Genomic DNA, 22,038 nt, shown 5'->3' on the forward strand with positions numbered 1-22,038 from the left:
TCTAGGCTTCACTTTCTTGATCTATAAAAACAAGCTTGGTAATCATTTGGAGACTAAAGCTAGCAAAATGGAAGCATAAGAATTTCTAGCGCTTGTCTCCTCTCTGCCACCCCCTCAACTACCTCCACTGAAAAATCAATTCAAGCAATTAACTGTGCACAGAAATACCTTCACAAGAACTAAGGCTTCCAGGTGGGGAATCAGAGCACCTGGGTGAAGCACAAAAATAAGAAGAGATGTTTTGAGGAGGGTAGGAAAGACAGATTCACATTACTCCCATAACCTTCCCTCTAAGCCTGAGCAGCCCTAGGCAGAGAGAAACCGTCCCTCTGGTAGGAAAGAGAAACATGGGCTCATGCTGCACCCCAGAGCCAGCTCCCATGGCTACAGGTGGTTCCCAGAGGCTTCTGTGTGCATCTAAAGCCTGTAGCCCATCCCAGCAACTGCTGGCTCCAGGGGCCCCAGCAGCTTCCATGGCAGCAGGTTCCCAGTGGACTCTCACCAATCCAGGCCCCCAGATCACCGGTTGCCTGCCAGCTCTGAAGGCCCCCGGGTCATCCCTGTGGCTCAGGCTCCCCAGTCAGTGCCTGGGAATCCAGGCTCTAGGAAATTACCCTTGAACTCCAGCTTTTAGCTGGGTCCAGCACCAGGCCAGCTACCACCAACTCAGGCTTTTGACCCACCCTGGACCCAAGCTGGCTCCCATGGTCCCAGGCCTACCCTCATGGCCCAGCCTCAAAGCCAGTTTTCACAGACCCAGGCTCCCAGCCTGCCTTAAGCCAGACCATCCCTCAGACCCACCCTCCAGGATGACACCACCCTTGTATACTCTCCAAGTACACTTAAAACACTCTTTTAAGGGCCATTTTCCCCATTGTCTTCTGCATGTCCGAATGACTTCCAAATCTTCTTCCCCCGAAATAAAGACAACTATTTCAGAATGTCTTGCTCAAAAAGGCAACTCCTTGAATTTCTCCATCTCTTCTGATATGGAGATGAAGATATATAATATGAAATATATTGTAAGATATATCTCTGATAGGGAGATATATAATAAATATATTATCCAGAGATAATATATTTACAGACCAAGATCTTCAAAAATGTAACCTGTAGGCCTTCCAAAGCAGAAAAGGTCAAATACTTTTTTGAATGAACTTAACACCTTAGTATATGACTTTGAGAATCCAACTTCCAGAACCAGAAATTCTTTTCAGGTACAATTTGCTACCTTCCCATGCTGAAAATCATACCAAAAAAAAAAAAAAAAAAAAAAAACCCACACAGACCAATGTGGGCACTAGGTGACAATGCCCGAACAATGAAACTTCCCAAGGCCTTGCCAGTTCAGATGACACCAAGTCTCCAAGGGTATTTAGAAAATCCTGGTTTCTCTCCTCTGTCACACCATCTCAACAAAAGAGGAAGTCTTGCACTTTTTACTCACCTGTGTAGAGGTCTGTATCTGTGTATTCATCCACTTTCTTGTGCTGTAGGATATAGTCTGAGACCTTGGTCCCGATGGCTGGCTGAACATCAACCCACTCCAAGGAGACCACGGTGCTGGAGGGCTCGACAGTAGGGGAGAGCCGCAGCCTAGGAGGGGGACAGGGAAGGTGGTTTGCCAGCCAGTATTGTCTCGGCCCCCCGAAAAAGTCTGCGTGTGTCAAGACTTAAGCACAGGATTCAGTCTGGCTTCGAATTCTGATTCAACCCACCACCAACCCCTGCAGAGACTTAGGCCATTAATCACCCCTCTTTTGGCCTCTATTTTCTTGTCCGTAATGGGGATAAGAAAACCTAGTTTTCCAGGCCAATGTGGAATCCAGTCAATTAATCTGAGCACACAATATGTGCTCACAGAAATTTGATGAGATTTCCATTTGTTTAAACCCAATTCTCCATGATGCTTCACTTTCAATTAAATCAATCATGCCTTCAAAATATCTTCCAATCTCTCTTCTAATCCCACAGTATTTTGGTCAAGTCTTCAATGTCCTTAAATCAATACTCCCTCTCAGAGGGCAGGGATCCTGGGCAACTCTTTTATAAAGCAAGAAATAACAGAATGATTAAGGTGAGCACCAGAGGGGTCCTTTGAGAGAAGGAAATGCAGTCCCCTCATCTCACAGAAGGTTTGAAAGCAGGCCCAGGCAAGGGAGCGATCTGCGCAGTCACACAGCAAGGTGGGGACAGAACCAGCATGGTGATTCCTTCTCTCTTGCCACTACACCCACTATCTCTTCAAGGCCTGACTTACTAGGGATCCACAATCTTGGCTCCTGGCCAGATATCCTCCACTCTGCTCACCACTTTCTCTCTTCCTCACACTTCCCTCGTCAAGATGACCTTCCTTTACTTCCTCAAAGGGGGAATTTACTGCATCAGGGCTTTCCCATGGGGCTCTGCTTTTGCCTGAAACACAACTGCTGCCATTGGCTGTCTGGCAAACTCTGATTCTAACTCAGGTATTTTCAGAGAGGCTTCCCAGACTCTTTCCCTCTCCTCCAACTAAAGCATCTCTCTTGAGTCTCTCCATTAATACATCTTTGTGGGGATTTTTTCATATTTTTATTATTTAAATGTTTAAATGATATCGTGCTTTCCTGCTTTTGCTTTGACATCTGTCCTCCTCACTAAATGGTCAGCTCCCTATGTGCACAGACTGTGGGTCTCTTGTTCATTAATGAATTCCCCAGTGTCTCACATCTAGCAGGTGTTCAAAAATTATTTGTTTAATGGATGAATAACAAAGCTTCTTAGAAAAGGTTCTACACTTTCTTTATCTCCATAGCCCCAGTGGTCAACACAGGGATTGACAGAGCTGTCGTTAGTGCCCAGTAAACCTTTGCTGAATGGATGAGTGAAGAAAGTCATGATGGATGGTGTGGCACTATTAAAATAGCACACACTGCAATATCAATGTCTTCCCCTGAGCCATGATTCTATTCTGCCAAAGGTCTTTGCTTTCTCAAAGGAGCTAGGCTCCCAGAGACTTCAGGGATCTGGTAAAGCACCCTAGGAACAGAAGCAAGCCATGGCCTGGGCTGGGAGGACAGGAGGATGGGTCCATGGAAAGGGGTGGCCAAAGGAAGAGGGGCCATACATACGTACACCGGCTGAGGGAGGGGGCTGCAGTTGGGCAGCCCGCTGGCATCAAAGGCGCTGAGGTCACACCTGCACCAGTCATCAATCACGTCCCCTTTCCCTGAGCACCAGTAGGAGCTCATCAGTGCACTCTTGAAGGCCTGGAGACAGGAGGACAAAAGAGATGATGATAATGGTGGAACAATGGAGAGGGAAGGTTCCAGTGGCCGTGATGGTAGCTGAGCCAAGCTTCAGGGTAGCCCTCCTGGGCACAGGACACCATCTCTTACCTAAATCCTTAGCACTCTACCACCAGGTTCTTCTGCTCTGAGCCACTCTCTACCCAACAGCCACAATGGTCGCTGAGACAGGATAGTAATAGCATCCACTGAGAACCTCCCCTGGGCCTGACACTCTACCTTTATTAACCTTTCATCTTCATTACCCCATGCAATAGCTATGATAACAATTATTTTAAATATTTTTTAAATGTTTTATTTTTTTGTCTTTTTAGGGCCACGCCAGAGGCAAATGGAGGTTCCCAGACTAGGGGTTGAATTAGAGCTATAGCTGCTGGCCTATACCACAGCCACACCAACACCAGATCTGAGCCATGTCTGTGACCTACACCACAGCTCATGGCAATGCTGGATCCTTAACCCACCGAGCATGGTCAAGGATCGAACCTGCATCCTCGTGGATGCTAGTCAGGTTCATTAACTACTGAGCCGTGATGGGAACTCCAATAACAATTATTATTATTTCTCATTCTAAAATTGAAAAACTGAGGCATATAGAAGCTAAGTAATTTATCTGAGGTTCTTAGCTAGCAAGTGATGGATCTGATCCAAGGGATCTGATCCAAGGTAGTCTGGCTCCAGAACCTGCCCTCTTTAACAACTTGCCACAATGCCTCTTGTAGAAGTCCGAGCACTTCACAACCCTGCTTAGAAACCTTTAGAGGCTCCCTATACCTCTCAGGATAAAGTCTAAATGCCTTTCTCTAGCTCTTGACCTCCTTCCTAGTCTTATCTCTCATTGCTACTCTGATTTTCCCTTGCATGCTACCACCCACTCTCATGCAACCACTAACATTTCCACCAACAGTGCATTCCTACTCATAAAAAGTGTGCTCTAAATCAGGATACAGCAAAGTGCTTCTGCAAAAGACCAAAGGGTAAATATTTTTGGCTTTATGGCCAGGCAGTCTCTGCCACAATTACTTAACTCTGCCTTGGTGGCATGAAAATAAGTGACATAGACAATACTTTAAATAAATGGGCATGTTTGTGTTCCAATAAAACTTTATTTATAAAGACAGTCCACAGGCTAGATTTGTCCGGAGGTCCCTTATTTGTTGACCCTTGCTCTAAATGATGGTCAATGTTCCATTTAATTCCAATGTGTCTATATGTCTCTTTTGTGAATACATCCTGTCCACTCTCCTGCAATACTCTTAACCCCACCCCCACCTTGGAAGCCAATTCACTATTTTGGTCTTAAGAGGTTCTTTTCTATGAGAACCCTACCTTGACCTTCTTAAGCCTGGACTCACACTCCTCCGCTGGATATGACAATACCCTGGACCACACCTAATCATCGCATCTCCTTGCCCTTCTCACCCAACAGACTCTGATCCCACCAAGGGCACAGGCCATGCCTTAGTCACATGAGTATTCTCATGGGACTGAGGATGCTTATTCAGGCAGTGTTTACTGAATAAATGAGCAGACCCTGACCGTTAGGCTCAGGCTCAGATGCGCTTTATGCTCTAGTCACTCCATTTACACTGACAGTTCCAGGCACTGGGGATTCAGAATGTTTGCCAGCTTTTTTTCAAACTTAGGGATTCCTAAGAACATTCATCTCTTATTCATTTGCCAGGCAACAGACTCTACATGCCTGCTTTTTTCTTTTCTTTAATATTTGTTTACTTTCTGTGTACTTTTTAAAGTTTCACACTGCCTGCTACCACAGACACCTGATTCCCCAGGTGTCCCTTTTCCATCCTGTGTTCAAAAGACTCAAGTACAGCATGTTTGTAGAAAGTGGGCCTGGGGTATGTCTCCTTAGGTACCCAGAACACAGATCTAGAAGGAGAAGGTCAAGAATGCTATTGTATAATCCTCCAACACTACCCTCTCAGCACCGCTGATAAATAGGCTCTGAGAAGTCCTACCATATGTCATTTTCCACATCCTCTTCTAGGGAAAAAACAAATGACCTAATTTCTCTGAAGTAAGAATAGTGACACAAAGACAGAAAAAAAAATAATTCTAGTAAGAGCTAATGTTCATGAAGCACCTAATCATACAGCATAAGGTCCTTTAAGGGCATGAAAAATGTAATTTTCACAACAGTTCTGAGAAATAGATCTTCATTTGTAGGTGAATCAGAGTAGTGAAGTAATATTCCTAGCATCACACAACAAGAAAATGATGGAGGCAGAATCCCAACCCAGATCTCTGTGACTCCACCCAAGAATAGGTCCATCCGTCCCTTCCTCCCTCCCTTTTATGGCCACACCCGGGCATATGACAGTTTCCAGGGTGGGGATTGAACCCAAGCTACATCTACGGCAGTGCCGGATCCTTCAACCCACTGCACCAAGCCAGGGATCGAACCCTGTCTCCGTTGCAACCTGAGCTGCTTCAGTCAAATTCTTAACCCTCTGTGCCACAGCAGGAACTCTCAGGAATTTTTTTTTTTTTCCTATTTAACAATGCAGGACAGTGGAGTTGACCCCAAGCAGGGTTGCCAGAATCAATAAATAAACAGGATGAGGAGTTTCTCTTGCGGCCCAATGGGTTAAGAAGCTGACATAGTATCCCTGAGGAAGTAGGTTTGATCCCTGGCCTCACTCAGTGGGTTAAGGATCTGGCATTGCCTCAAGCTGTGGTGTAGGTTGCAGATGCTGCTCAGATCTGGCATTGCTGTGGCTATGGTGTAGACCAGCCACAACTGAAGCTCTGATTTGACTCCCAGCCCAGGAACTTCCATATGCTGCAGGTGTAGCCATAAAAAGAAAAAGAAAAAAAAAATACAGGATGCCCAGGTAAACTGAAATAAACAACAACTTTTTTTTTAAGTATAAATATATCCCATTCAGTGTTTGCATATAAAGCATGTGGGCCTTAGTCTGGTACACAATACAGCACAAATCAGAACCCATGTCAGGAACAAAAGTCTATTCTCCTGGCACCAGAGGGGGTGCTCTCGTGAGGGCAGAAACCAGGATGGGTGGCAGGAGATCATGCTGACTGACTCTCTTCTCCTTCCATGCGCAGGTTCCCTCCTTACTAGTGTGTACAACTGCTCCTGGATTCAGATTCCACAACATCTACAGTTAGAGCTAAGGGCTTAATTGCCGTAATGGGGAAATCCAGAGCCATGGGTGAAAGTGACACAGATGGTAAGAGACTCTCCTGGACTCCAATAAGGAGAGAACATCCTGTCTTATTTGTGTATGTGTTTTTTTGTGTGTGTGTGTGTGTGTGTGTGTGTGTGTGTGTTGTAATCAATAGTCACTGGAGCTTGTGAAAAACAAAAGAGGAAATCTCTCTGGACTTTGTGAGTTTCACCATCCAAGCAGCTCTTGGGAAGAAACCCTGCCAGTGAGTCTCCACATTCAATGGCTCTTTCCCAAACCCTGAGGAGCAATACAGGGACAGCAGCAGTGGCCAGGCAGACTGTGGATAGAGCACAAACACACCCTGATAAAAGGCCTACATCAAACAGGGAGCCCTCGCAAGGCAGCAGAAGCCAGCAAGCGTCAATGCAGGTCTAGCCTTCCCCTATGTCTCTGGCCCTTGCAACACTCCATGCTGAATCCAAATAGATCCCAGGGGAGGAGCAGCATAGAACCTTACAGCTTGAAGAGACTCCGTAAACTGTCCATTCAAATCTGTTTTACAGATGCACATACAGTGGCATCTGTAAGATGCCAGAAAGGCTAGCTGGCTGGTCCGAGATGAAAGAACCACTTTCTGATGAAATGATTCTATTCCTCCATTTAATTCTCAAAATTACCCTTTGGGATGGATGTCCTAGCCCCATTCAGAGATATGTGGAGGAGGAGGGATTTGAACTCAAGTCCATCTGAATTCTGGCATCCTTGACTTTCCCAGGTCACACAGGAACAATAAATGCCAAGATTTCATCCAAAACATCCTTTTCAGCTGCTCTGCTTCTATCACGTGCTTTTGTGGTGTGCGTCTGTGTGTTCTCAGAGGAAATTGAGAGTCAGCACTGGAAGCATTGTTGAATTCTAGCTTCTAAGTCAGGGAAGGGACTTAAGAAACAAATCTTGTGCTTAATACAGGGCTAAGTGCTGCATTTGCATGGCCATTGGTTTTCCTAATAATGAAGGCCTGCATTTCCACTAGTGAAAGCTTCCAACTTCTGGCTAATTAACTAGCAAACCAAGACCAGCAGGAGGAGAAAACAGCCACAGAAATGTTAAGCAATCAAAATAAACCAGGATGTACTCCTGACTCTATTGTTACTTTCCTCACTGAACTTTGCCTAAGTTATTTCTCTCTTTAAGCCTCAATTTCTCCACCTGTAAAATGAGGACACAAAACGTTTATTTCAGAAGGTGTAATTAACTGAGTTTCCTCCTCCAATACCACTGTGCCATCTAGGTGCTGAGCAGGGAAATGAACAAGACCCAGTCACTGACTTCAAAGGACTTACAGTCTAAAGATGAGACACACACAATTACAAATAACATGGTTCGAATGCTATGAAGTAACACACACAGGAGGCTGTGGGAATACCAAGGAAGAGGACCTTCCAGCCCTAAATTTTTTTTTACCATGTCTAAGGAATCTTATTCTTTAAGTTAACACTCTGTATTCCATTAACGTAAATACTTGGGAGCATCTATATAGAATGTCACTAAGTCCTACAAATTAAATTCTATGCTCTATACGTACACTGGCTGTATTTTTACACTGAACAATTACACTCAGAGGCTGACACCAAGTCTGCTATTTCTGATACTGAGAGGGTTCTGGTTTGTATAACCCAAAAGATGCCCTGAAGTCCTCACTCAAAGCTTGATGTATTTGTTACCTTCATAGTGCGAGTAAGCTTGGTCATGTGCCTGATAGTCAATCCTTTATCTGAGGAGATAAAAAGGCTTCTAGAGAGAAAATAATAGATGACCTTTTACTCCCCTGGTTCCCTCTTAGGGCCTAACACAGGACCTAGTAGGTAACATAAGTCAGTCAATATTTATTAAATTGAGATAAACGTTCAAAAGCTGAAAGAAATGGACCTGTTTATAAAAGATATCACAGAGGCAGGAAAATGTGAGTGTGCAATGCTCTTTCCTAAGACTACTTGTATCTCTCGTGTCAGTGAAGGACAGTTCCATCAATTCGGTACCTCCTGCCAGAAACTGGGGGTCACTCTGGGCTCATCTCTCACCTTCATAACATGTCTCAAACCAGCTTCTCTTCTGTGGCCCCACACCTGTCTTCCTGGTGCAGGTTAGCAATGCCCCTTCTCTAGGCAACTGTCAGAGCCTCCAGACAGGCCTTTGAGTGCCAATCTTCTCCAGCGTATCCTTTCTCAGCTTTCAAAAACATCACTGCTTTTTCCCAACCCCTCTGTGTGGACCCCTTCAAAAGCTCCACCACATTCTGGTTGAGGCCTCTATTTCTTAAATCTGATTTTCAAAGTCTCTTGTTATTCAGCCTGTGGCTCTTCTCCCATCTTCTCCCCGCTGTTCCTACTTTATGATCCAGCACATACCAGCACATTGCTTCATACCAAGGCTTTTCTCTTGCTGTAGTTGTTGTCTAAAATGCCTTTCTTTTTTTTATTACATTTATAATTGTACAACGATCATCACAATCCAATTTTATAGCATTTCCATCCCAAACCCCAGGCGCATTTCCCTACCCCCCAGATTGTCTCCTTTGGAAACCATAAGTTTTTCAAAGTCTGTGAGTCAGTATCTGTTCTGCAAAGAAGTTCATTGTGTCCTTTTTTAGATTCCACATGTAAGTGATAGCATATGATGCTGGTGTCTCCCTGTCTGACTGACTTCACTTAGCATGATAATTTCTAGGTCCATCCATGTTGCTGCAAATACCATTATTTCTTTCCTTTTAATGACTGAGTAATATTCCATTGTGTATATGTGCCACATCTTCTTTATCCATTCCTCTGTCGATGGACATTTAGGTTGTTTTCATGTCTTGGCTACTGCATAGAGCTTCGCAATGAACATAGGAGTGCATGTATCTTTTTGAGTCAGGGTTTTCTCTGGATAGATGCCCAGGAGTGGGATTGCTCGATCAAATGGTAATTCTATTTCAGTTTCCCGAGGGACCTCCATACTGTTTTCCACAGTGGTTGCACCCATTTACATTCCCACCAACAGTCTAATAGGGTTCCCTTTTCTCCACACCCTCTCCAGCATTTATTGTTTGTAGACTTTTTGATGATGGCCATTCTGGCCGGTGTAAGGTGGTACCTCATGGTAGTTTTGATTTGCATTTCTCTACTAACGAGTGATGTTGAACATCTTTTCATGTGTTTTTGGCCATCTGTATGTCTTCTTTGGAGAATTTTTAGGTCTTCTACCCATCTTTTGATAGGGTTGTTCATTTTTTTGGTATTGAGCTGCAGGAGGTGTTTATAAATTTGGGTGATTAATCACTTGTCAGTCACTTCATTTGCAAATATTTTCTCCCATTTTATGGGCTGTCTTTTTTTTTTTTTAGGGTTTCCTTTACTGTGTAGAAACTTTTAAGTTAATTAAATCCCATGTGTTATTTTTGTTTTTATTGTCATTACTCTAGGAGTTAGATCTGAGAAGATGTTGTTTATGTCAGAGAGTGTTTGGCCTATGTTTTCCTCTAAGAGTTTTATAGTATCTGGTCTTATATTTACATCTTTAATCCAGTTTGAGTTTATTTTTGTGTATGGTGTTAAGAAGCATTCTAATTTCATTCTTTTACATATGGCTGTCCAGTTTTCCCACCACCACTTATTTAAAGGGCTGTCTTTTCTCCATTGTATATTCTTGCCTCCTTTGTCAATAGATTAGTTGGCTGTAGGTGCATGGGTTTAATTCTGGGCTTTCTATCCTGTTCCCCTGATCTATATTTCTGTCTTTGTGCCAGTACCATATGGTTTTGATGACCATAGCTTTGTAATATAGTCTGAAGTCAGGGAGCCTGATTCTTCTAGCTCCATTTTTCTTTCTCAAGATGGCTTTGGCTATTATGGGTCTTTTGTGCTTCCAAACAAACTTTAGAATATTTTATCCTAGTTCTGTGAAAAATGTCCTTGGTACTTTCATAGGGATTGCACTAAATATGTAGATTGCCTTGGGTAGTATAGTCATGTTGATTATATTGATTCTTCCAATCCAAGAGCATCAAATGTCTTTCCATCTGTTTGTGTCATCTTTGATTTCTTTCATCAGCATCTTATATATAACTATATATAAGAGTACTGGTCTTTGGCTCTTTAGGTAGGTTTACTTATAAGTGTTTCATTCTTTTTGATGTGATGGTAAATGGGACAGTTTCCCTAATTTCTCTTTCTGATCTTTCACTGTTAGTATATAGAAATGCAGTCAGTTACTGTGTATTAATTTTGTATCCTGCGACTTTGCCAGATTCATGGATGAGCTCTAATAGTTTTCTGGTAGCATCTTTAGGATTTTCTAGGTATAGTATCATGTCATCTGCAAACAGTGATAGTTTTAATTCTTCCTTCACAATTTGGATTCCTTTTCTTTCTTTTTCTTCTCTGATTGCTGTGGCTAGGACTTCCAAAACTATGTTGAAGAGTAGTGGCGAGAGTGGACATCTTTGTCCTGTTCCTGATCTCAGTGGGAATTCTTACAGCTTTCCACCATTGAGAATGATGTTAGCTCTGGGTTTGTCATATATGGCCTTTATTATGCTGCGGTAGGTTCCCGCGATGCCTACTTTCTGAAGGGTTTTTATCAGAAATGGCTGTTGGATTTTGTCAAAGGCTTTTTCTGCATCTATTTAGAGGATCATATGGATTTTATTCTTCAGTTTGTTAATGTGGTGTATCACATTGATTGATTTGTGGATGTTGAATAATGCTTACATCCCTGGGATAAATCCCACTTGATCGTGATATACAATCCTTTTAATGTACTGTTGGATTTGGTTTGCTAGTATTTTGTTGTGGATTTTTGCATCCATGTTCATCAGTGATATTGGCCTGTAGTTTTCTTTTTTTGTGGTATCTATGTCTGGTTTTGGTATCAGGGTGATGGTGGCCTCATAGAATGAGTCTGGGAGTGTTCCTTCTTCTGGAATTTTTTGGAATAGTTTCAGAAGGATAGGTATTAGCTCTTCTCTAAATATTTGATAGACTTTGCCTGTGAAGCCATCTGGTCCTGGACTTTCGTTTGTTGGAAATTTTTTAATCACAGTTGCTATTTCATTACTTGTGATTGGTCTATTCATCTTTTCTATTCCATCTTGGTTTAGTCGTGGAAGATTGCACTTTTCTAAGAATTTGTCTTTTTCTTCTAGGTTGTCCATTTTATTGGCATATAGTTGCATATAGTAGTCTCTTATGATCCTTTGTATTTCTGTGATGTCCACTGCAACTTCTCCTTTTTCATTTCTAATTTTATTGATTTAAGTCTTGCTTTTTTCTTGATGAGTCTGGCTAAGGGTTTATCACTTTTGATGATCTTGTCAAAGATCTTTTAGTTTTATTTCAAACTAAACCAGCTTTTAGTTTCATTGATCTTTTCAATGGTTTTCTTCATTTCTATTTTATTTCATTGATTTCCACTCTGATCTTTATGACTTCATTTTTCTGCTAACTTTAGGTCTTGTCTGTTCTTCTCTCTATAGCTGCTTTATATGCAAAGTTAAGTTGTTTATTTGAGCTTTATCTTGTTTTCTGAGGTAGGCCTGTATTGCTATAAACTTCCCTCTTAGAACTGCTTTTTCTGCATCCCATAGGTTTTGGAGTGTTGTATGTTTGCTGTCATTTACTTCTAGGTATTTTTTAATTTCCTCTTTGATTTCTTCAGTGATCCACTGGTTGTTTAGTAGCATGTTTTAGTCTCCATGCATTTGTGTTTTTTGCAATTTTTTTTTCCTTATTGTTGATTTCCAGTCATATTGCATCGTGGTCAGAAAAGATGCTTGGTATGATTTCAATTTTCTTAAAGTTACTGAGGCTTGATTTGTGGCCCATAATGTGTTCAATCTTAGAAAATGTTCCATGTGCACTTGAGAAGAATGTGTATTCTGCTGCTTTCAGATGGATGGTTCTGTAAAAATCTATTAAGTCCATTTGGTCTAATGCTTCATTTAGGGCCTGTGTTTCCTTGTTGATGTTCTATCTGGATGATCTGTCCATTGCTGTAAGTGGGGTGTTAAAGTCCCCTGCTTATTGTGTTATTGTCAATTTCTCCTGTTAAGGTTGTTAGCAGTTACCTTATATATTGAGGTGACCCTATGTTAGGTGCATATATATTTACAATTGTTATATCTTCTTCTTGGATTGATCCTTTGATCATTATGTAATGTCCTTCCTTGTCTATTTTTTTTTTTTTTGTCTTTTTGCCATTTCTTGGGCCACTTTCATGGCATACGGAGGTTCCCAGGTCTAATCGGAGCTGTAGCTGCCGGCCTATGCCACAGCAACATGGGATCCAAGCCACATCTGCAACCTACACCACAGCTCATGGAAACACTGGATCCTTAACCCACTGAGCAAGGCCAGGGATCGAACCCACCACCTCAGTTTCTAGTCGGATTCGTTAACCACTGTGCTGCAACAGGAACTGCCTTCCTTGTCTCTTATATTATTTATTGTAAGGCCTATTTGGTCTGCTATGAGTATTGCTACTCCAGCTTTCTTTTGATTCCCATTTGCATGGTATATTTTCTTCTATCCTCTCACTTTCAATTTGTATGTGTCCCTAGCAGTGAAGCGGGTCTCTTGAAGATGGCATATATATGGATCTTGTTTTTGTATCCGTTCAGCCAGTCTATGTCTTTTGGTTGGGGCATTTGGTCCATTTACATTTAAGGTAATTATTGTTATGTATGTTCTTCTTGCCATTTTGTTAACTGTTTTAGATTTGTTTTTGTTGCTCTTTATTCTTTTCTTCTCTTGTTCTCTTCTCTTGTGGTTTGATGACTACATTTACAGTTGTATTTGATTTGATTTTTCTAAGTATGTCTGTGTATCAATTGCAGATTTTTGGCTTGCAGTTGCCCTAAAGTTTTGATATAGGAGCCTATACACACACACACACACACACACACACACACAAAATTGTTTTAAGTTGTTGGCCTCTTAATTGCAAGTGCATCTCCAGTGTCCTGCGTTTGTACACTCCTTCTCATGATTTCTGATTTGGGTAGCATATTTGTGCATGGATGATTTCCTACCTTTACTGAATATATACCTTTACTTGTGAGCCTTGTCATTTGTGGTATTTTTGATTCTAGTTGTGGCCTTTTCTTTTCTGCCTAGAGAGGTTGCTTTAGTATCTGTTGTTAAGCTGGTTTAGTGTTGCTAAATTCTCTTAGTTTTTGCTTATCTATGAAGCTTTTGATTTCTCCTTCAAATCGGAATGAGAGCCTCGCTGGGTAAAGTAATCTTGGTTGGGTGTTTTTTTTTCCTTTCATCACATTAAGTATATCATGCCACTCCCTTCTGACCTGCAGTTTCTGCTGAAAAATCTGCTGATAACCTTATTGAGGTTCCCTTGCATATTGTTTCTTTCCCTAGCTGCTTTCATTATTTTCTCTTTGACTTTAATTTTGTTCAGTTGGATTAATGTGTTTTGGGGTGTTCCTCCTTGGGTTTATTTTTATATGGCACTCATTGTGCTTCCTCGGATTTGAGTGAGTGGTTCATTTTCCATGTTAGGGAAATTTCTGGCTATTATCTCTTTGAATACTTTTTCTGTTCCTTTCTCTCTCTCTTCTCCTTCCAGCACCCCTATAATACAGATGTTGGTGCATTTAACATTGTCCCAGAGTTCTCTGAGACTGTCTTCAACTCTTTTCAATCTTTTTTCTCTTTTCTGTTCTGCATCAATGATTTTCACTAGTCTGTTCTCCACCTCACTTATTTGCTCTTTTGGCTCCTGTATTCTGCTGTTGCTTGTGTCCAATGAACTTTTTATTTCAGTTACTGCATTTTGCATCTCTACTTGCTTAAGTTTTAAATCTTGTATTTCTTTGCTTAATGTTTGTTACAAATTTTCAATCTTCGCCTCCAATTTATTTCCAATGTCTTGCATCATCTTCAGCATCATCAGTCTAAAGTTTTTTTTCTGGGAGGATGATAATCTCCAGATCACTTAGCTGTTTTTATGGAGTTTTTTCTTGGTCCCTTATCTGAGTTATAGTTCTCTGCCTTTTCATTTTTATAGGTTTTTGGTGTGGTCTTCTTTTTGCAGATAATAGAGTTGTAGCCTCTCTTACTTCTGATGTCTGCCCCACTTGTGGCTAAAGTTGGTAAGAGGGCTTGCTGTAGGCTTCTCGATGGGAGGGACTGGTGCCTGCCCACTGGTAGGTGGGGCTTTGTCTCTGGGTTAGATTAGATGTGTGCCTGGGGGGTCTTTAGGCAGCCTGTATACTGATGGGTGGGGCTGTGATCCCACCTGGATCATTGTTTGGTCTGGGGCTTATCAGCGCTGATGGGTGGGGCAACATTTTCCCAAAATGGCCACCTCTAGAGGAAAGCACACTGATGAATATTCCCAAGAGCTTTGCCTCCAATGTCCTTCCCCGACAATGAGCAACAGTCACCCCCTGTTTTCCCAGGAGATCCTCAAAGAAATGCACTCAGGTCCAACCCAGATTCTTACAGAGCCTCTGCTTTGCCCTGGGACCCAGTGCACATGAAAGCCTGTGTGTGCCTTCCAAGAATAGGGTCTCCATTTCCACCAGTCCTGTGGAGCTCCTGCACACAAGCCTCACTGGCCTTCAATGCCAGATGCTCTGGAGGCTCTTTCTCCTAATGTCAGATCCCCAAGCATGGGGACCTGACGTGGGGCTCAGAACTCTCACTCCTATAGGTGAGTCTCTGTGATACAGTTACTTTCCAGTTTGTGGGCTGCCCACCCAGTGGGTATGGGATTGCTTATATCACACAATTGCCCCTCCTACCATCTTGATGTGGCCCTCTCTTTGTCTTCTGGAGTAGGATATCTTTTTGAAAGCTTCCAGTCCATTTGGTTGAAGGTTGTTCAGCATTTGGTTGTAATTTTGTTGTTTATATGAGAGAAGTAAGCTCCAGTCCTTCTATTTCTCCCTCTTAATCCCATCTCTAAAATGCCTTTTCCCCAATTAAGTTTACTTTATGAAATCCAGGAAACTCTTTGTCTACCAGGACCCTACCACACTTGAGAGATTTTGTTTCTCTCTCTCCTCATTCAACTTTTACACATTTAACATTCCCTTGCAATTTGCATGTTTATGTGAACTTCTTGCTTATCAGACCAGGCACTCCTTCAGGTCAAGGTAAAATATTTTATTCATCTCTCTCTCTCTAGCTCTGAGCAAAAGAGTCAACAGTTATGGTTTTGGCAACAAGAGAGTGCCAAAAAATGTTAAATTTCATAGACATGTAATAAGCTCCTCAGACAAAGGATAAACTTATATGCTTGCTGTTGTTTATCTTTTTCAGCTGAAGAGATCACAAAAATTCAGGTGGTCACCTTAACATGACTAAATTTCCTTGAAGCCACTTAAAGGGGGTTGAGGTGGGGTATGGAATTGGAATCCCTTTTGGAAATGTTAGGGATTACTGCTTGGAAGAGAGTACATGAATATCTACTCAGGAAGTATTTGGGTATAAAATAAGGTGCTCCTAGGTCCCTGGAGAGGATGGGAGGAAGGGACAGTGGTTGACATCCTAGCTTTACAAGAAGACTAATTCCTGATCCCAGGATGACCATGTTTGATTGGTCAGGAGAAACTAGGATGGATCAACATAGGAAGGACTGAAGAAGATAGCAGATCAGTGCTTGTGCAGAGGCAGAAATAGTGATTTGTTGCCTAGCCTGGACCTCTTGGATAGAACCTACCTGAGCCACCTGCCATTCAGTCATCAGCACACCCCTTAGAAGGGGCTCCAGGAGATGCCAATCACTCATTGCCCTGGTAGTTGTAGGGGTTGGAGACCATGGGCTGAAACCCCATTCTTTGGGGTAAAAACAAGTAATGCTTCTGTGTCCTGACAGTGGGGAGATTAACTGGTCATCTTGTTACAAACCAATGACTACATAATTAAGCAGCATATGTGAGAACACATTGGGGAAAAGAAGCGGGTAATTTAGTTGATTTAGGTCTTATTCCCAAACAGAGCAGAAAGGCTGTTGTGGTGACTTTAAAACATGACCCTATATCTTTGATATTTCCCTCATCATGAGGTGAGATACAGGTTCTTTCCCCTGGAGTCTGGGCTCTATAATTGCTTGACCAAAGTAGGTACTGCTGGTTCAATTTCTGGGCCCAGTCCTTAGGAAACTGGCAGCTTCCACATCATTTCTCTTGGGGTGCTCACTCTTGGAACCCAGCCACTATCCTGTGTGGAAGCCCAGACCACACGGAGAGCCCAGAGGTACGTGTTCCAGCCAACAGACCCAGTTGAGGTTCCAGCCAATAGTCAGGGTCATACGCCAAATGGGTGAGCCATAGACACTTGCTGACTGCAGCCACATGAGAGAACCAAGACCTACCAATCTTAGCCCAGTCAACCATCCAAACCATTCAAGACAAGAATAAAATGATCATTGTTTTAAGTCACCACTTTTGGGGCTTATTAGCAATAGATAACTGGAATAGCAGGTAGTTCACCTCTGAATAATACTGAAAAGATTATTTAGAAGAGGAAGTGACTAGGGAGCAACTGAACAGGGGGAAACAGAAACCTTATACTACATACATATTACAGAAGCCAGAGGGATCTGAAGTCATACACACATACTCAGTGTTCCAGATCTGAAAGAGTCCTGAAAGGTGACACTGGCCCCCACAAGTCTGCATAGACCAAGAGGCCCAAAAAAGGAAAACAGACCTGTCCAAGTTTATACCACAAGAATCTGGCAGAAACTAAGTTTTTTTTTTGTTTTTTGTTTTTTTTTTTTTTTTTGTCAACTAACATTCACTATAGAAGGCTGCCTGCCTTTAGAACTGGGTCCAAGCCACTAACTAACTGGTTATGCTGTTAGGAAACAAACATAGTAGTGACCGTTACTGAGAGTGTGATAAGCGTTTTAATACATATTATCTCATTCAATCCTATCAATAGCCTTATGAGGCAGAGTATGCTGTTACTCTCCCTGTTTTACACAAGAGGGAACTGAAGTTTAAAGAGTGAAATAGCCTGTTCAAAGTCACTCAGTTGAAGTTCCCATCAGGGCTCAGCAGAAACCAATCTGACCAGCATCCATAAGGATGCAGGGTCAATCCCTGGCCTTGTTCAGTGGGTTAAGGATTCAGCTTTGCAGTGAGCTGCAGTGTAGGTCACAGATGTGGCTTGGATCCCGCGTTGCTGTGGCTGTGGCGTAAGCCAGCAGCTATAACTCTAATTCAACCTGTAGCGTGGGAACCTCGGGTGTGGCCTTGAGAAGAAAAGAAAAAAACCAAGTCATTCAGCTAAAAAGCAGTAGACCTCAAGTCATTTGACCCTACCATCATGAACAATATTCTCACTAAAAGAGAGGATATTAGGAATAGCACTTAACACTTATTGAATGCTCACAACAAGCCAAACACTATTCTAAATGCTTTACATGTGCTACTCTTCACAACAACCCTAAGTCATTTAGATATATTCACTCAGTTAACTTCCCCAACGACCTGTGAGGTAGGCACGGTTATGGTTCATTTTACATCTGTGCCTAAGATCCTAAGGTTAGTCAGTGGCATAGCCAGGATTTGAATCTAGGAAGTATGGCTCTAGAGCCTCTGGTGTGAAATGGAAAGCTTCCAAACACACAATCTGATGGAGACAATCCATTTTTAAAAAATGTTATTTGTGTTCCTGATTTCCCCCACTTTTAGCATATATTGAGATTTTTCATGGGAATGGACCCATGAAACTGCCATTTACATTTAAGTTAAATGTCAGCAGCTTTATATGGTTCAATGTAATAGAAGCCACAGAAATGAATAAAGACTCAGGGGAAGAGGATATAAAGAAAGTAGAGTATCTCAGACAGGAGAATCCCAGGGAACTCTGCTACCTTGCTGTGTGACCTCAGTAAATCATCTGCCCCGTCTGGGCCATGGTGTCACCCACATTTTCTTCAACTTGGACATACGTTGGGTTCTAATCATGTTCTGATTTGTGCTCTGAATTTTGCTTTTTCTCAAAACTTCTAAAATTTTGCCACGCCCTTGAAAACTTCCCATCCTAGATAGACTGCCTGGGCTCCTTTAAAAATTCCTGTCAGTAGACAAAACTATGGGTACAGGAAAAGGTTTAGTGGTTAGCAGCAGTTCCAGGCGAGGAGAAGATAAACAGGGGGAGCACAAAGGATTTTAGGGCAGTCAACCTCTTCTGTGTCACACTGTCATTGTGGATATATTGTGATACACCTGTCACTTGTCAACACTCACAGAATGTACACTGGGAACGAGCTTTCGTGTAAACTGTGGACTCTGGGTGATAAGGATGTGTCAGTGTCAGTTCCTCAACTGTAACAAATGCACTACTGTGATGTGGGATGATGATGGGGGGCACTCTGTGGGGGAGGCACAGGGAGTACGTGGGATCTCTTTGAACTTTACACTGGGCATTTCTGGAAATCTAAAACTGCTCTAAAAAAATAAAGTCTATTCTAAGAACTTGCCAGTTAACACACTCTCTGCAGAAGAGGCCCCACAGATGATGAACATGCCATTGGTGGGTTTTGAGGAAAGGGAGGAGTGGGATGAAGAAAGAGACACCTGTTACCTGTTACACATTTCTTTATTCTTGGTCTTGCCCTGGGGCATCTGTCTGTTAGCTCCTACAAGGCTCCTAACAACCTGTGGATACGGCAGCTCTACTGTTCCCAGTAATCCTTACAGATGAGCAAGTGTAGGGTCAGAGAAGAGATGCACCCCAATATTCACTATGTAGCACTATGTACAATAGCCAAGACTTGGAAGCAACCTAAATGTCCATCAACAGAAGAATGGATAAGGAAGATGTGGCCTATATATACAATGGACTATTACTAAACCATAGAACAGAATGAAATAATGCCATTTACAGCGAACAAATTGGTTGGATCTAAAGGTTATCATACGGAGTGAAGTTAAGTCAGACAAACATGTAGTATCACTTATATGTGGAATCTGAAAAATGATACAAATGAACTTGTTTACAAAACAGACAGACTTGCAGACTTTGCAACCAAATGTATGGTTACCAAAGGGGATAGGATGTGTGGGGGAAAGGATGGACTGGGGGTTTGGGAATGGCAAAGGCACATTTTTGCATAAGGAATGAATGATCAACGGAGACCTGCTGTATAGGACAGGGAAGTCCACTCAACGTTCTTGATAATCCTTATGGGAATGGATATTTATATCTGCGTGGCTGAATCACTGTGCTGTACAGCATAAATGAACACAACATTGTAAGTCAACTATGCTTCAATAAAGTATAATTAAAAAAAAAAAAAAAAAGATACCATCCCAGGTCTCCCAGACTGAATGCAGCAGAATATCTCTAAATTTGAACCCTGGCATCCCCTACCCCACCCCTCATTTTTAGCCTCTGTGTCAGGTGCCCCCTTTGACAAGGCCACACAGAAAAGGAATACTAATGGGTAAGGGTCCATTTCCTACACGAGAAATTGTGCAGCTCAATCTGTGGCTCCACAAATCACGGGGACGACACCTAATTTCCCGTGTCACGATAAACTTCACTTTTCAAGCCATTCTCACCTGAATGATGAGAACAGCTTGTTAATGTGGGCGACAGGGGGAAGACATTTAGAGTCAGCCAAACCCCTTCTTGCCACACTTACCCCTGCTAATGAAAAAATATTAGAGAAATAAATATACAGCCCCCTGAGATGCTCCTATATGGGGCTTTGTCAGCTGTTTCCCAAGATGTACAGAGACAAGATGATAGGGTTATACAATCCCCAGGCAAGGAGCTATTTCTCTTGTCAGTTCACTCAGTGTTTTAGCTCCCATCCATCTCAAGCAGAGGATGAAGTCCTGGGTTTCAAAGCATTAAAAAGAACAGTGAGCATTTCTGAACTTGCCTATGCCAGATACAGTGCTCAGTGCTCACCACAAGGAGTCACTTCATTTGCACAGCAATGCCGTGAATCGGGTACCTCTATCACCCCCATTATACAGAAGGTGAGACTGAGGCCCCAGGGAGTCTGGGTTCTTTTCCTGTGTCACATCACCAATACTTAGCAAAAATTCAGACTTAAGTACCTCCAGTTCCAAAGCCCAAATGGTTCACCACTATAAGCTAGTGTAATCCTTATAATAAACCTGTGTATTAGGTTGCCTCATCATGCAATCTCTGAAAAACCTCAGACTTTAAAGATGCGGGGCTCATGCAGTCAGGTGACTTGAACAATGTCACATATCTAGGGTGACTCAGGATTAGGATTCAAACATGGGGCTGATCCCAAAGACTAAACTCTTTGGATGTATTTTTCCTAAGTACCAAAGACACTATTTTTCTTACATACTGACATATTTTTCCTAAATACCAAATACTGAAGAAAGTGGGAGTTGAGGGGCACGCATCATCTGAGGAGGGGACAGGGTGACCAATTAACCTTATCTTCATCAGTCCCAAGTCCTTACTGGCCAGAACAACACTCCAAAGTATATTTCCAGGGACATGAGTTCAATAGGATATTAACTGACTTTGAATTAAAAAAAAAAAAAAAAAAAAACGGGGTTGGTAGAAGAGGTTGTCTCTGTGGTCAAATGCATTTGGAAAACACTAGATCAAACAAAACCAAATAGATCGTTCTACACAAAATTTTCCAGAGCCATTCATAGGCTAATGGTCACTTGGAAGCCCTAAGAAGGTAACATGTAAAATGCAGCATTTCTCAAACCTATTTGTCCATGGAAGGTTTTAGGTTCTCTGTGTGACATCTGGGGATCTGGCATTCTGCAGACTGTCTTCTTCATGTTATGGTAATGTGCATTCTGAGCTGGACACAAAGTCCCCCCGCCTCACCAGCCTAGAGCTTACTCAGGAAAGAAAGCTCATCCCAGCTCTGTCAGTAACTACGCAAATTCAGCCGAGTCAGTCTCCTTTTCTGGATATCTCATCTATACAATAAGGGTTTTGATGTCACCATTCTGGAGGCCCTGAAATTCTGGCAACACCATGAGTGCAAGAAGTATGTGTGGCTCCCACCAACATTGGCCCAGCTCCTGCTGACTCTTCCCAGGAATCAAGCTCAGGTGCTGCTCTAGTTTCTAGACCAGGCCCGGGCACCATGACTGCCCTCCCTGACCACGGATTCTGCCACATTCCAATGACTATGGGTCATTGGGATGGTTTTGTGCCGTCAGCACACCCCCACCCCAAATCTGTGTCTCCCTTCAGCATCACCTCCGGCCACCAAGCTTTCACTCTCTTTTCCAGCTATGCTTTCTCACCTCTCGGCTTATATATGCTATTTTCTCTCCTTGGGACACTCTCCCCCAATCCAATGATTTCCCCACTGAATGATCAATCAGCTCTTAGCATGGAGACAGCCTCTTGCAAGAAGCCTTCCCCAGGGCCCCGACAACTAGGATAGACTCCTTCCTTTGTAATGCGTCTCTCTCACCTTCCCCATCATAAAATCTGTTTTAATGTGTTGTATTTCATTGTCTATTTCTTTGCTTGTCCATCCGTCCTAATAGACTGTGTACAAATTGGGGCTGTAGCCCTGTCTACTCTACTCACCATTTAATCCCTATGGCTTGACAGAGACTA

General features: G+C 42.5%; 1 protein-coding gene across 9 annotated transcripts in view; it reads right to left on the reverse strand.

The window, feature by feature from the left end:
* ASTN2 (astrotactin 2) overlaps positions 1 to 22,038 on the reverse strand; it is a 915,211-nt gene that overhangs the window by 163,341 nt on the left and 729,832 nt on the right. For all 9 annotated transcript variants that reach the window (XM_021074502.1, XM_021074486.1, XM_021074494.1 and 6 more), the window contains 2 exons: positions 3,115 to 3,248; positions 1,448 to 1,596 (listed from right to left, as the gene is read on the reverse strand). In XM_021074502.1, coding sequence (XP_020930161.1) covers positions 1,448 to 1,596; positions 3,115 to 3,248 — 283 coding nt within the window. The remainder of the gene's footprint in view (positions 1 to 1,447; positions 1,597 to 3,114; positions 3,249 to 22,038) is intronic.

Source organism: Sus scrofa, chromosome 1 (assembly GCF_000003025.6).
Source record: "Sus scrofa isolate TJ Tabasco breed Duroc chromosome 1, Sscrofa11.1, whole genome shotgun sequence".
Classification (NCBI taxonomy): domain Eukaryota; kingdom Metazoa; phylum Chordata; class Mammalia; order Artiodactyla; family Suidae; genus Sus; species Sus scrofa.